Source organism: Blennius ocellaris (assembly GCF_963422515.1).
Source record: "Blennius ocellaris genome assembly, chromosome: 12".
Taxonomy (NCBI): Eukaryota; Metazoa; Chordata; class Actinopteri; order Blenniiformes; family Blenniidae; genus Blennius; species Blennius ocellaris.
In genome coordinates, this window is record NC_137661.1 from 25860437 (window position 1) to 25875984 (window position 15548).

The following is a 15548-nucleotide window of genomic DNA, read 5'->3' on the forward strand; positions in this document are numbered from 1 at the left end:
AAAGCGAGCATTTAATTGAGATTCAGCAGACCTTTAAATGCTAATGCTAACATAACATAAAAAAATACACCATACTTTTGTGAAAAAACGACTCAGTCCTTGACGGACACCAGCGTTACTCAAGTTCCGACACCGATAATTCACTATTACTTGACTCTAATCAGCCCCTTTTCCTTTGCCACGCTCTTCAAAAGCAGCGATTTTGTTTTTCGAAACCGTCACTCGGTTCTGGCATCAGACAAGTGCTTTTAATTTGGAGGACTGAAGTTCACGGTACCTTGACGTGACTCTGAGCTCCCAGGTTGTAGATCTCCGTTGGCTTCACTTGGTTGATGATCTTCACCAGACACGTGCTGTCGGTCAGGTCGCCGTAATGCAGCTTCATGTCTGTCAGAGAAATGGACCAAAAAAAAATTAATTAATCTCAAGGTTACGTCAAAACATGTTCCGAAACCATTTTATTCTTCTTGGTGCACAAAAAAAGCCAACAAAAAACCAACGACACAATTGAAGCAAGCACAGGAAGTAAGGCCCTGTTTACGTGACAAATGTTGACGAGTACAATGTAAAAAAAACAAAAAAACTTTTGTCACGTTTTCACGGCCCGTCTGAAAATGACTCCAAAGGTGAAAGTTTTCAAAAACGGGGGAAACCACAATGTTTTGATAATGATCCAACTCACTGGAAAAGAGTGTGTCCTCTTCACTGTTAATGTCTATAGTGTATCGTTCACTGCTCAAATGTGTGTGTAGACTCATTGCAAAAAACCAAACGACAGCACCCACTAGTGGCCGTACTTGAGACGACATCGTTTTCAGTATTTTCTGCCAACGTGATACTAAAATAAAGCACTTTCACTTGAAATGTTCTATAAAAGGGGGAGCGCGTTGCTGTGAATAGACGTGAATCACACTGGTCAACGTTGCAGTTCTCATGACGTCCTCTACAAATAAAATCGGACTGAGGATCACAAACTGCCGGTCGCAGCCCGAGATCCTGCAGGACGGTACAGAGACAGAGGACAAAACGAGGAGAGCACAGATGACAAAAGAATGGAGAGTGAGAAAAGCAGAGTAGTTCCATCTAGAACATGGTCCGGTATGACCAACGCCAGCTGGAACTGTGAAGCTTTATCAAACAGGAGCCTTTCAAGCCTGATCTGAAGAGCACATGTTGGTTTGATTGGTGGGCTCGATGGAACAGCTTTGAGCAGCTTTGCTCTTCACTGGCCGTGAACTGCATGCCGCCGTAAAGCGGTATCAGTGTCGTGGGATCGGTGTCATGGTATCGGTGACCTGGTATCGGTGACCTGGTATTGGTGACCTGGTATCAGTGTCGTGGTATCGTGTCGTGGTATCGGTGTTGCGGTATCAGTGTCGTGGTATCGGTGTCGTGGCATTGGTGACCTGGTATCGGTGTCGCGGTATCGGTGTCGTGGTATCAGTGTCGTGGTATCAGTGTCGTGGCATCGGTGTCGTGGTATCAGTGTCGTGGCATCGGTGTTGTGGTATCGGTGACCTGGTATCGGTGTCGTGGCATCAGTGTCGTGGTATTGGTGTTGCGGTATCGGTGTTGCGGTGTCGGTGACGTGGTATCGGTGGCAGCTTTATGAGCACGAGTACTCAAGCCCGGCATCGAACCCGATACCCGATACTGATATCGGTGCATCCCGAAGTTCAATGGGAGCAAAATCTGTAACGCGGCTTTCATTGAGGGGTATGTAGGCGCCAACACTGAACCTGAAAGACAAAACGGAGCTCAGCATAGACTTCAGACTTCAGGCTTCTCGCTTTAAATCCAATGCGGTTCTCCGTTACCAAGAACCTCTATGAAAGCAATGCACAGGTTAAGACTGAACAGCAGAGAAATGTTGTCAGAACACGGAGGAGATCTCAAACAGGTCTTCCACCGGAACACAACGTGGCACAATTTGGTACGGGACCTGTGTAGAAAGCAAACTCGACAACAAAGACCTTCATCATGGTACTTCCGCCTGTTCGAATCATCTCCTGGTCCCGCAACCAAAAGAGAGGTAGGGAAATTGTCAGAAACTGTATCCCGGTGAAAGACGCCACAGACGCTCCCAACACCAGCGGTTTCCCCAAACAAACAAAATATTTCTAAATAAACATTTTCATTTTCTCTTAATTCAGCCCCAGTTCCCAATGATCTGCGGTCCGGTGGTTGAGGACCGCTGATCTACACCACCAGGTTAAACAAAAAACACTATACAGTGTACAATAAAAACGTAACCCTTTGTACACATGGAAGCCGTACATTAGTGATCGACGCCACTTTACCCACAGACCAAAAATTAAAACACACACAAAAGACACCTTTAAACATAAAAGTCACGTGTTACGCCTTGACAACGGCTGGTTAAGGTAGTACCCAGAAATGTTTTTGGTTTTTGGGTTTTTTTTTTACTCACTGCACTTGGGCTCATGTACCCATAGAGTTGAACCCGACACTACGTGCTGAACGTGGCTGGCTTTTCCTAGAACAATGCATAGTTGGTCATCATGTTGTGAAGCATGGATGTTGTATAGAAGACCAAAAACTGATTCTGCCTTACAGTTTGGGCAGTGGCGGCTGGTGGTACAATTCCTTGGTGGGGCTTTTTTTTAATCATTCTTCAATGAATGCCAGTGTTAAATAAACTTAAATCCTGTGCATTTTATGAATACACTTGGAAGCAGATGCTCAATTAATCCCATTTAGAAAATTAATATGTTTAGGGTTTTTTTTATTGAGCCCCAGCGCCCTCTATTGGCCAGCCGCCACTGCTGTTGGGCTCTTTCTTTTTTTCAACTAATATTTCGAACATGGGATGCGTGGAATCCCCAAACGGCTGCATGTAAATAAGAGACAGGAAGTGAGTGACTTACTGCCTTCGGTGTGCGTCTGTGGGTTCTGGTACAGATGCTCAATGCGACCTGTGTTGAAAGAGCTGGATCGCCTCATAATACCATGGACCTGAGGACAGACGGGACAAGTACAAGAATATTGACCAGATCGACACCTCAAGTAAGCAAAAGACACTTTTACCACCTGATCAAGAGTCATGCAGAAAACAACATACAGTCCACTGGCATCTGTACACTACCTCGATAGAAGGATCAAGCGTTGAACTAATAGTACCTCATGTTCCCCATCGGGATTGCAAAAACCAAGACTGTAGTACCGCAACACAAGTTCTCACATCTGTCAACGTGTGTGAATGGGTGAAAGTGACTGACATTGCAATGAATGAATTCCTACTACCAAAAACACCATCTCTCATACCACCACTACTCCACATAGTACGACCACCACCATTAATGCCTATTAATTCCCTCGTCACGATGACCACCGCGAGAAGTAATATGACCAGTATGAGCAGTATTGTCAAAAATACCACCACTACTATCACTTTCTAACACCCACCACTTCAACCAAGCGTACCACCGCCACAATGACCCGCGCGTCCTATAAACACTAATAATATTAATAACACTAATAATACCACCAATGACAGAAGGATGAGGGAAGTTTGAGAGGTTTTCAATCTACCAACCATACAACAACCCAGCCCTTCATCCTGATTGGGAATCTCATTAAAATGCAAATATATTTGGGCTTTCCTCATAACACCCCCCCCCCCCCCCCCCCCACTTCCTGCCTCGAGCAAATATTGAATTTCTTGATACTGTAATGTATTAAACTGTGCTGAACTGAAAGCGGCTCCTATCCCTGAAAGATCTTTGGAGCGGCACTAGATTTTTCACAAGCGCTGGTTAAAGCATTCTTTTGTTGATGCCTGTGATCTGGACTGCACATTCTGGGGGGGTGGGGGGGGTCATATGAGGAAGGTCTGTTTGGGGAAGATAACAGGACCCGATCCAAGGGGAGTCCATTAGTGGGAGGACGCTGTGCCCTGACCTCACTTCCTCTATTCACTGTGGACTTCCTGCCTGTGTGCGCCTCTTTAATGCACCCCCCCACCCTCAACCCTTTCTCACATCAGCACCTCCAGCCGGGACCCGATCCACTTCCTCTCCTCCGTCTTTGAGGTAAGCAGCCACACCGGGTGGGCCGAGGGGACAATTCGTCTTTCTCATATATTTGGAGGGGAAAAGGTGGATTCGTGATCCGACTCGGGATCTGGTGCTTCGTTTACGTAGGCGAGACCTAAAGTCACTTCTCACGGGGACGAAGACACCGAATGAGACTTAATGTCGTCTCAGGCCCGCGTTATATAATAACGCTGCAAAATGTACTAATGCAATACATTTTCTACTCATTATGTAATAAGGCCACATTTTGTAATAACCTGCTACATATCGCAACATTTAGTTCTTTTTTTTGAAAACATGATAATTTGGTGCGTTATGTAATAAATTGTGCCCTTTATTTGTATATATGGTTCTATGTTTGATAATGAGAAGAACAAAATTAAGATTATGCTCATGTCCTGCCCGGCTCTAATTTTAAAAAACTATATTTTTTAAGTTATAAGCCAACCAAGTATTTCTATTTTCAATTCAGTTTCAGAAGTGCCACTGAGTGCATTTAATGATTTAATCGGCATTTTGTAAAAAAAACAAAAAAACTGTTGCAATATGTAACAAATTATTCCAAAATGTGGCATTATTACATAATGAGTCAAAAATGTATTACATTATATTGTATCATTGTTACATAATGCAGCGTTATTACATAATGACTTGAAAATGTATTACATTATATTGTATCATTGTTACATAATGAAACACACCTAATCCATTAAAAAACAAAAAACAGAGTGGTGCGTTTCCACTGCAGCAGCGAACACCGATGACAACGATGTAGTTAGTCTGCCGGGCCACGTGGGGGCGCCATTGCTTTTTTTTTTTTTTTTTTTTTTTTAACAATGAAACCGCACAGACGTGAACAAAAATCGATAAAACCGGACATCCGTACGGACTGACGAGGAATCGGGAGGCCATCAGGAGAGAGAGTCTCTATTAAACTACCGACACGGACGAGGAAACTAGAACACGGAGGCCGAACACCACAGGGGGCCGCCGCTCACACCTTCTTCCAGTTATTTCTACACTTCCTCTGACACTATTTGCAAAAATAAAAACATTTCAAAAAAAAAAAAAAAAGGTACCGCTCATTAAAACCACATCAATCGGCAGGCTGTCGACTCTCGGCGCGCGGCAGGTGAAACGCCGCGACCTCACGCTTGTATAATAACAATCACTTCCCTGTTAATGGTCTGACCCCGGGGTAGAAGGTCAGGGTGTGTGTGTGTGTGTGTGTGTGTGTGTGTGTGTGTGTGTGTGTGTGTGTGTGTGTGTGTGTGTGTGTGTGTGTGTGTGTGTGTGTGTGTGTGTGTGTGTGTGTGTGTGTGAGGCTGTAGCGCAGATTTCTCTCTCACCTCGTAACCTTTAGCCAGCAGGAACTCGGCCAGGTAGGAACCATCCTGAAAGGAAAAAAAGGACACACACTCTGAAATCCTGCAAGACTTTTCGGCGACAAAAACAGGAGAGACGGTATTTCTGTTGTGAAAGAATCACACCAGTGTAATTAACCTTAAAAAAAAACATTCTTTATGGGCCAAAACTCTTCCTCACGAAAAATAAATGATTCCCATTGCAGGAAAAGGAGAAAAACTTCTCTGTAACGTGATAATGTCTAATCTTCTATTATCTACAGTGGCTGTTTTTGGTGAAATATGCTAATTAAACAACATCTGTCTGATTAAATATCCACGGTTATGGACACCGCAACGGTCAAGGGTCAGAAACATGAGACGTTTTGACACGTGGGCGTGTAGAAAAGCCTGTAAACGACATTCAACACGTTCAGACAGAGGAAGCGTCAAGCCCCTTCAACTTAAAAGAAAAAAAAAAAAAACAACCTCGACGTTAAGAGAAACCGTTACCGGAGGATGGAGCGGTAACGACAGTGTCATTAAGGACTGAGATGCTCCGCGGAGAAAGTGGTTCATTTTGTGGGTTTTAATCAGACAGGAAGTGGTTTTTTTCCCCTCCAAAACAAAACCCTCAATTCGCTTGTTTGTTTCCCTAGAAGCAGCCGTGTTCATGTACGGGCTTGAGTGGCAGGAATCGTTTGGGGGGGGTGGAGGGGGGGTGGGGGGGAGCACCGTCAATAAGGTCTTGTTCCCCCCTTCCCATGTTATACTCCTCGTCTTTCTTTTTTTTTTTTTTTTTTCTCCTTGCTCAGACTTTCCGACCGCACATTCTGGAACACTCTGGAACATTCCGGTACATTCCGACCCAGTCATGGCATTCAGCCTCCAATCCCCCCCTGGACACACACACACACACACACACACACACACACACACACATGGCGGGCCAGGCTCTTGCCCCCTCCTCAGGTGTGGGGGTAACAGAGGGGGGCTGTTGAGGCCTGGGGGGGGCAGTGGAACCTGCACTCAACACCAGGAGCAGAACGGCCACGATCCTGGGAGGTCAATGACGCACTTTAATATCTTTAAAGTTCCTCTAACTTTGGGCGATGTGGCGAGAAAAAGAAAAAAGAAATCTGATTTTTTTAAATACAAATTTGAGTTTCGATTCGATTTTTCTTCTCAATGAACTCAAAAATAACTGCAGACGTAAGACACATTGTCAAAACTGCTACTTTACTGTCGTGATTGTGAATTAAAACTAATATATAATCATTCCCAAAATAAATGAGGCGGAAAATATTTACAAATCCAAACTTTCACTCATGTTGAAGCAACAGCAACTACGGAAACCCGCAAGGAATTCTGGGAAAATGAAAAATACCCCCCAAAAAACACCTCAAATTTGCAAAATAAAAATATGTCTTACCAACAAAAATTCTAATTTACGCCCAGAATTAAGTTCAACATTTCTGAGCCAGTTCTCGTGGCTGATGTACGTCAATATATACGTATATATATGTACATAAATGCAGTTTTTTCAGTTTACATCTCAGAAATATGTTTGATTAACACGAGCATTTTGAGTTTCTTCTTGTTAAAACGGTTCGTTCTAACACCTGTTGTTCAGGTAATACCAATAAGTGGGATTCAGTCGACCTAATTCGTGGAAATGAGTAGTGATGGTGAGTTTTTCTTTTATGTATCGGTTTTATTCTTCATTTTAAAGATGTTTTCTGGTCGAGCACCTGACCGTGACTAGAAAACACCGATACGCAGGTCTCGTTTTCACGCTACAGAAGCTTATTTCACTGTTATATCATCCATTTCTTCGGTGTGTATGTGAGGGCGAGGTGCTGAGATGTTAGAGGGCGTCACTTTTCTATCAAATAAACTCTAGTTGGTTATAGAATTCAGCAGTAGATGTCATTTCCAGCAGTTTGAGGGTCCTGGCTGCTTGTTGACGCCCGAACCAGAGGGGGCACCGGCGCTGGCAGCCACCCCCCCCTACCCTACCCTACCTACCCACTCACCCCCGCCCCGCCCCGCCTTGCCTCGCCCGTCCCCACGGAGTTCAAAGCCGCCGGCCGGTGTGGTGTTTTCCTGCCCCGGTGCCAGGGTCAGAGCGCTGCGCTGCCAGACCCACATGGAAAACAAGCCTGAAGAGCTGCAGCTCTGTTTCACAACAAGAGGCTCCTTTGAGGCCGTATTAGCCCACAGACCCTGGCCTCACCTCGCCGCTTCCTGTTATGGGGAGCCCAGAGTGGCGGTGGGAGGGCGCACGCACGCACACACACACACACACACACGTACATACACACACACACCTGCTCACCTGACAGGTCAACAATCTCCCCAAACACTCATGAAGGCGTTTGACATAACCTGATCTCTCTACGCTAAAGTTACACTGAACATCTACCAAAGAGGTGATGATGATGATGATGTTGTCATATATTAGTGTTACGAAGGATTAAATATTTTCAACCCTGCTTACATAAATCATTTTTCACATTGATTTTTGCAGTAAAAGATGCTAAGATGTAATTGGTACTAAATAAATAAAACTAATAATTTATTATTTTTTTTAACAAGGGATGTGATAAATTCCATTTTCATATCTTTTTATTAAAATTTAGATTTTTTTTTTTTTTATTTAAATTGGAAAACATTAGCCCTTCATAATATTATACATTTTGAATAAAATTCCTATTTTCTAATTTAAGGAGTAACCAGAACCTGCTTATTACTTCTTACAAAGACATTCTTTCCAAAATATAGAGTAAAACAGGAACATTTATGAAAATCACATTCAAATTTGGGAAAACTTCCCTTTAATTTTGCCATGTTTTGTTCAATTTTCACACAAAAATTATTTTTTTACATAAAATTTGATATTAAATGACAAACATTCATTAAGCCGTTTTGCATTTTAAACCCGTTATTTGAATGTACAAAAAAAAAAAAAAAAGAATAAATTCCCATAAAGTCCCAGAGCTTGTATTTCATGTTGCGTTGATGTTTAGTTTGCCATCGAAAAGGTAAATATTTACATTTAAAAAGGAATCAGCACTCACTTTAAATGTACATTTAAACATGTGACAGTGGATGATGTAATAAAACCAAACTAAATCAGAGGATGAAGAAAGTTTTAAATCCTGAGGCTGAAACAACAGAACTGTGAGTTTGGCGTCCTCTTGTGGTGAGAGTGTAGAATTACAGCGAAACGCTGGAGCCAATGGTTTTATTTTTACAGTTTATGATCATTACTCCCTACAATCTCTGGACATATGACCTTTCAAAATAACTTTGAATATGACTTTGAGTAGTTTCATTCAATAGTACAGCCAGGTAGTCAGTTAGATAGAGGATTTATACTACTTTTATTTTTACATTTCATTGCATTTTGCACCAGAATGTTTCATTAAAATTGACTTTGTGTTGAGATTGTAATCATTTTCAGTACAAACTCTTTGATCTTGCCAAAATATAGACAATGTCATTATATGTACACTTTAACCACAACAAAGAAAAACTCTGAAGTGTAAATTTAAAGATTATTATAACAATATTTTACCAGTCTGATCCACTCAGGATGAAACTGGACCGTATGTGGTCCCTGAACTAAATTAAATCTTATTTAATAATTATTTTGTATACGTCTTACATACATATTTATATTGCAGACATCTTTGTATTGGTTCAGTTATGTGCTTTTAAATAATCATAACATGTTTGGTTCATTCAACATTAACTGGTCCTACAATTTTAAATGTTTTTTTGTTTTCTAACTGATTCATCAATTAATCGGAAAAATAATCAACTGATTAATCGCTTAATCGAAGAAATAATCGACCGATTAATGGATTAATCGAAGAAATAATCGACCTATTAATCAATGATTAAAATAATCGTTAGTTGCAGCCGTACTCTGAACATAATTCAACCATTCATCTGGAATTACTTTCAGTTATTGTATTCATCATTTCCTAATGGATTAATCAAAAAAATAATCGACAGATTAATGGATTAATCGAAGAAATAATCGACCGATTAATGGATTAATCGACAAAATAATCGACTGATTAATGGATTAATCAAAGAAATAATCGACCGATGAATGGATTAATCAACTGATTAATGGATTAATCAAAGAAATAATCGACCGATGAATGGATTAATCGACTGATTAATGGATTAATCGACCGATTAGTGAATTAATCGACCGATTAATGGATTAATCGACTGATTAATGGATTAATCGACGGAATAATCGACCGATTAATCAATGAGTAAAATAATCGTTAGTTGCAGCCCTACTCTGAACAAAATTCAACCATTCAGTTATTGTATTCATCATTTCCTGGAATACAATACAATACAAAACAATAGAATAGAATAGAATAGAATAGCTAATCACAGCTAATCTGTCTCTCACTGTATTTCACACTGTAAAAAATAAAACAGGTTAAAACTCTGACTCTGCAGTCTGCAGCTGGACGAGTGCTAGTGTTTCCCCGGCTCACACAGATGTTGCCAGATGTGACTCGTTCTTTCAGGAGTCGTCAGCCGCCGTTACGAGCGGCAGAGGAGACGCGAGCGCAGATTCTCAGCTTTATGACTGTTGTTGCTGGCGCCGGCTCAGACTGCGGCCCCGCGCCGCGGAACCAGAGTGGATCGAAAGCAAACAAAACGGAAAAAATGGGGGGGCTGGAGGTGGGGGGGGGGGGTGTGGGGGCTTCAAACGGCCGGCGGGGCGACGCGGGGCTGTTTTCCCAACCGGGGGGAGTCGAAGAACTACGCGTGAACCTCGAAAAGTAAAGTTGTGGTGTTTGGCGGGACGGCGTGAAGCTGTCCTCTTCGTAACCTCGGGTTCGTGAAGCAGCGAAGCCCCCCCCCGCCGCCCCCCACCGCCCCACCCGGCTCTGCAGCGCCGCCTTGGCACGGTGGTGGTCTCCCATAACTCACGCCCTCCCGGCTCCATCCTCCACGCCGAAGCTCAGAAAGTATCCAGACGGAGCAGCGTGCGGCCATGAAATTTATGAAGAGCAGTTATCCTGGTGAAATATGGCGTCGCTGTGACCCCCCCCCCCCCCCCCCCCCCCCCTCCTCAGCCCCCCCGGCTGGCAGACTTAACAGTATTTAACAGCAACGCCGTGACGGCGGGGAAATAAAAATGAATTAATGCTGTTATTCCTTTTTGGTGATGCTCCACAGGAGGAACGCCGGGACCTCCGGCGGTCTCCAGGACTGCATCCTGGTCATGTGACAACACCCCCCCCCCCCCCCCCCACCCCCCACCGGGACGTATTACTCAAGGTCATAGTGCCTGATGCAAATCACTCTCTAATGACTTCTAAATGTGACACCGAGGTGAAAGAAAAGTAGAGAAATAGATGCAACCAGTCGCTTGAAACACTTAAAAGGCCTCTTATTATGTAAAAATTCACTTTCTAATGGTTTTTCCAACAGTAATAATCGTCTCCACACCGGGAACGACGAAAGTGAAGAAAGTCCGTCCTCTCTCTCTGTTTTAATTCTTAACAGGCGTGTGGAGCTGCATTATGTAATAACTGTGTAACATGTAATCATGGAACACATTTTTAACTTACTAGGTAATAATTTTGTAATAATCTGGTGCATTAAAAGTAATTATCTTTGCCACATTTTGTAATAACTTGCTTCGTGGTATAACAGTTATTACAAAGTGCAGTTGGAGCCACATTATGTATTAATAGCGCAATATGTAATAATGTAATACATTTTAGGTTTTGTTTTTATAACAATAGTAATAACAACAATAATAATAACAAGAATACTAATAAAAATAATGATAAAAATAATACTAATAAAAACAATAATACAAATATAATAATAACAATAAAAACAATAATACAAATAATAATAGTAATAATAATAATGAAAATAATAGTAATAATAATAATAAAAACAATAATAAAATAATAATAAAAACAATAATACAAATAATAATAATAATAAAATAATAGTAGTAATAATAATAACAATAACAATAAAAATAATAATACTAATAAAAACAATAATACAAATAATAATAGTAATAATATAATAATAAAAACAATAATACAAATAATAGTAATAATAATAAAAATAATAATAGTAATAGTAATAATAATAAAAACAATGGCTTTTGTCATTAACGCAACAACTTTGATGACTTATTACATAATTCACTGAATTATTACATTTACTGTAAAAAACAAATTTGTATTAACTGTTGCAATATGTAACAACTATTACAAAATGTGGCGTTATTATATAATGAGCTGAAAATGTATAACATCGCGCCGTTCGTCATTTTTAATGTCTCACCCTTAAAACTTAGCTTTGTTATTTTATATAATGCGTATTTGCATCGAGGCACCTTGTGTTTCCAAAATGAACGATTTGAAGTTTCCGGACGGCGTCAGAACTCCACAGTTTTCATTCTATCACAGGTCCCAGGAAAGTTCCCGCCAACACCAGTCAGACCTGAAACTAACTGATCTCTACGAGTCTGACCTACTGACACACTTGATTATTATTATTTAGTCTGGGTCACTGTGGTATGTGACAAAACTGCACATTTTAGAGCGGCCAGCCCAAGACACACTTACACTAATGCTGCCGTCTAATCATTATAATTACATTTTATATATAAATATATATTATTATAGAAAAGCTCTTTGGCTTCAGGTCGTGAAAACTGGGAGCAAACAGGGGATTGTTGCTTGGCAGGGCGTCATCATCACAGGAGCTGCAGCTCAATGAAACGTGTGTCACGGTTATAAAAACTGATTCCTGAACTCAACGTAATTCAAAAACAGGTGGAGTAAGTTCGGGGCTGAGGGAACTCGCCTGACTGGTATCTATTAATGTGTGGCTTCTCTATTGGTGCCTTGTGCTTTTATTTTCCAGTAGGTGTTCTGAGAAGATCTGTCATCATCATCATCATCAACACAAAAGATAAACAATGCAGCCAAGGTAGCAAAGCGACTGTAGCAAGATGAGGATGTTAAAGCCTGAAGGTTAATATCCAGACACTGAGAGTCACTATAACCAAAGTTATCTAATGAGAATTGCTGGTGTGTCTGCAGATAATAAAATCAACACCCCTGCAGAAACACCTGACATTTCAATCGTCTAAAACTGATGTCATCGCCCACATTAAAGCCTAAAACTGGAAAAGGTTGTCTGATTTCTGTTTGCGTCACACGGGGAGGGGAAACGATTTGTTTGTTGACTTTATCTGCACGTTGCATTTGTTGCGTTTTATCCCACAACATCATCAAATCCTGCAAATCTGCGGCCAACACAAGCAGGAAGAAGATGATACGACACACAGGATAACTTTATATCAGACACACACACACACACGACAGCGAGCAAGGAGAGGAAGAGGAGGAAGAGGAGGAAAAGGGGGGGGTTTCATGTAACGTTACCTGTCCGGTGATGCCGGTGATGACAGCCACCTTCCTCTCCTTCTTCGTCTCTCCGTTCACCGCGGAGCTGACCGAGGCGGACTCGGAGAACTGTGCCATGGCCGGTTCCATGTTTCAAAAGGTCGGGTTCGGTCGGTTGCGGGGGAACCGGACAGGGACCGAGCGAGCGAGTGAGTGAGAACCCGACGAGCCTCCTCAGCATCCGTAAAACCAAACTGCTGCTGAGCGTGACGTAGCAGGAAGCGGTTCCGACGGCCGGCCAATCGGAGGAGGGCAGGCGGGAGTAGAAGAAGAAAGCTCACGTGCTGTGGTGTAAAACCCGCGGGGTTTGATTCCTACATCGCCGCTGGCAGGCCGGAGGTTAGAACTGCATCATAATAGACGCTCAGTCAGGCCGCCATATTGGACCGGGCAACTTGAGGCAGCATTAACGTGGGCAATGAGAAGAAATTAACAATATGTAACCCAAATAAAATAAATGGGAATACAAGGATAAACTATAGTAATATAAACATATACAGGCGCACATTGATAATGAGGTAGTGTGTGTGTGTGTGTGTGTGTGTGTGTGTGTGTGTGTGTGTGTGTGTGTGTGTGTGTGTGTGTGTGTGTGTGTGTGTGTGTGTGTGTGTGTGTGTGTGTGTGTGTGTGTGTGTGTCTCCTAAAGCAACCAGAAAGGAGGAGGAATGTAAATGCTCAGAGCATTTGAAGTGCAGGTGGTGGATGATCCGGTTTGTCAACGTACATGTTGAATGTTCACATACTGCAGACAAGCTTCATAGATTCATTCTCTCTATAAAGGACTAATTGCATGTGTTGTAAATGTTCTTACTTCCTCCAAAAGGGGTGAGAAATACTGAATTTGGTGACATTAACTCTGACAGGTCTCCAGTTCAATCCAAGGGAAACACAGAAATGGACTATCACAAACACTCACATTAAACCTGAGGGGTATGGAAATAGAGGAAATTCAATCAAGACCATTAAGAATCTGAAGTGATTATGAGTTTTAATATACAAGGTACTAAAATATTGGATCAGGGCCGCCCCTGGCCAAGTGGGGGCCCTAAGCAGGATTTTATTTTGGGGGCCCCCTTCCAATAACATAATAATAATAATTATTATTATTATTACTATTATTATTGTATTGACGTTTGGAAGCCATCTCTCTCTCTCTACTCTCTACCTGGAAACAACTGCCTGCCGGCCCATCTGACCGCTGATTGGTCAGATGGTGATGCTTCGCGCTTTTGTATCTTTTTTTTTTCTCTCTCTCTCTCCTGCCTTGGGCTGACTTGGTGGCGGTGCTCTACGCATGCCTCTCGGCAAAATGCACGCACATCCTTTGCGCATTTGCAGAGTATGATGATTCTTTATTGATCCCGAGGGAAATTCAATTCACTTGCGCAAAATGGGGCCCCCCATGGATCGCGGGGCCCTACGCACAGCGCGTGTTCTGCGTGTAGGGAGGGGCGGGCCTGGTCTGGATGCTTCATATTGTACAAGCAAATCTCAGATGCATTCAGGCCCAAGGCCATTCAAACCTTGACAAACAAGAAGTCTGAATTTCAAGTGGATTCTTTGACACACATGCAGCCACTGCAGAGATCGAAGCTCAGCTTTAATTGGCAGGATTTTTCATTGGTAGCGTTTTTTATTTTAATCTATTTTTGAGTCACAACCTACGCGCTCAGGATGTGAACATTGTGCATTCATACTGAATGAGGATAAACGGGTCTGAGTTCTTCTGCATCATTAACTTGGAATCAACTGCAGCAGGACCTGAAACCTGTCTGATCTGATTCTGCTCGCTGTTTTCACTGTGAGATTGAAAAGTTTCTGTACATCTTTTTAAAGTAATGGATCCGTCAGCACCACTGACATTTCCAGTACAAAATAATTAAGTATCTTGGAGTTACCCTGGAGAACAAGTTCAACATGAGAATTTCACAGTTCATTTAAAATGAGGGCCATGTGTAACTATAATTTCTAAAACTTCCTCTTCCCAATGGGTGGCGCTATGTCTGTGAATGCAAATTTGCACATTTGCATGCACAGTGCTCGATTGCAGCACGATGAGCAGAATTACACATCACTTCCTGTTTCATGGCAAAACCGTCGGATCTTCATTGGAGCGCCGTGGTCACGCCCTTTGACTTTTCAATAACATTTTCAGAAACGTTCATCAGGAAGGCCCGTTGTATACCCCGGCCAAATTTGCCATTTCTAGAACTTAAAACCAAGGAAGCCCGTGTTTCAGGGTTTTCACGCATAATGCAAAATGGCGGACTTCCTGTTGTGTTTAGAGTCTGGGTGGGCAGTGACATTTTTGTGCGGCTTGACATGCTGCATACGTCTACCAAATATCTTGAGCACAGGTGAAATCGTTAAAATGCGTTGCTCATAGTCGAGGTAACAAATGTGAAAACAATGTAGGGGGCGCTATGGAGCCATTTTGTGCACATTTAGGCCATAAAAATGGCCTAAATGGCCTATATATATATATATATATATATATATATACATACAGTACTCTGTGCAGTATTGTCCCGATACTGGCGTCATTATCGGTGGATCTCTACTTATAACACACCGTCACAAAGTGAACAAAGCTTTGAGGACCAGAAAAACATCGGCTCGTCTTTTTTCCACACATGGAAACATCATTCTTATCCTAAAAAAAACAA

At 42.1% G+C, this 15548-nt stretch overlaps 1 protein-coding gene across 1 annotated transcript in view; it reads right to left on the bottom strand.

The window, feature by feature from the left end:
• Positions 1-13016, bottom strand: part of gmds (GDP-mannose 4,6-dehydratase) — a gene marked incomplete at its 3' end in the record, with an annotated part of 68719 nt that extends 55703 nt beyond the window's left edge. Inside the window, exons 1-4 of the mRNA XM_080506330.1 lie at positions 12862-13016; positions 5405-5449; positions 2889-2976; positions 278-387 (exon numbers count right to left, since the gene is read on the bottom strand). Of these exons, the coding sequence (XP_080362456.1) occupies positions 278-387; positions 2889-2976; positions 5405-5449; positions 12862-12972 (354 nt within the window). The 5' untranslated portion in view covers positions 12973-13016. The remainder of the gene's footprint in view (positions 1-277; positions 388-2888; positions 2977-5404; positions 5450-12861) is intronic.
• Between the last annotated feature and the right edge of the window lie 2532 nt (positions 13017-15548).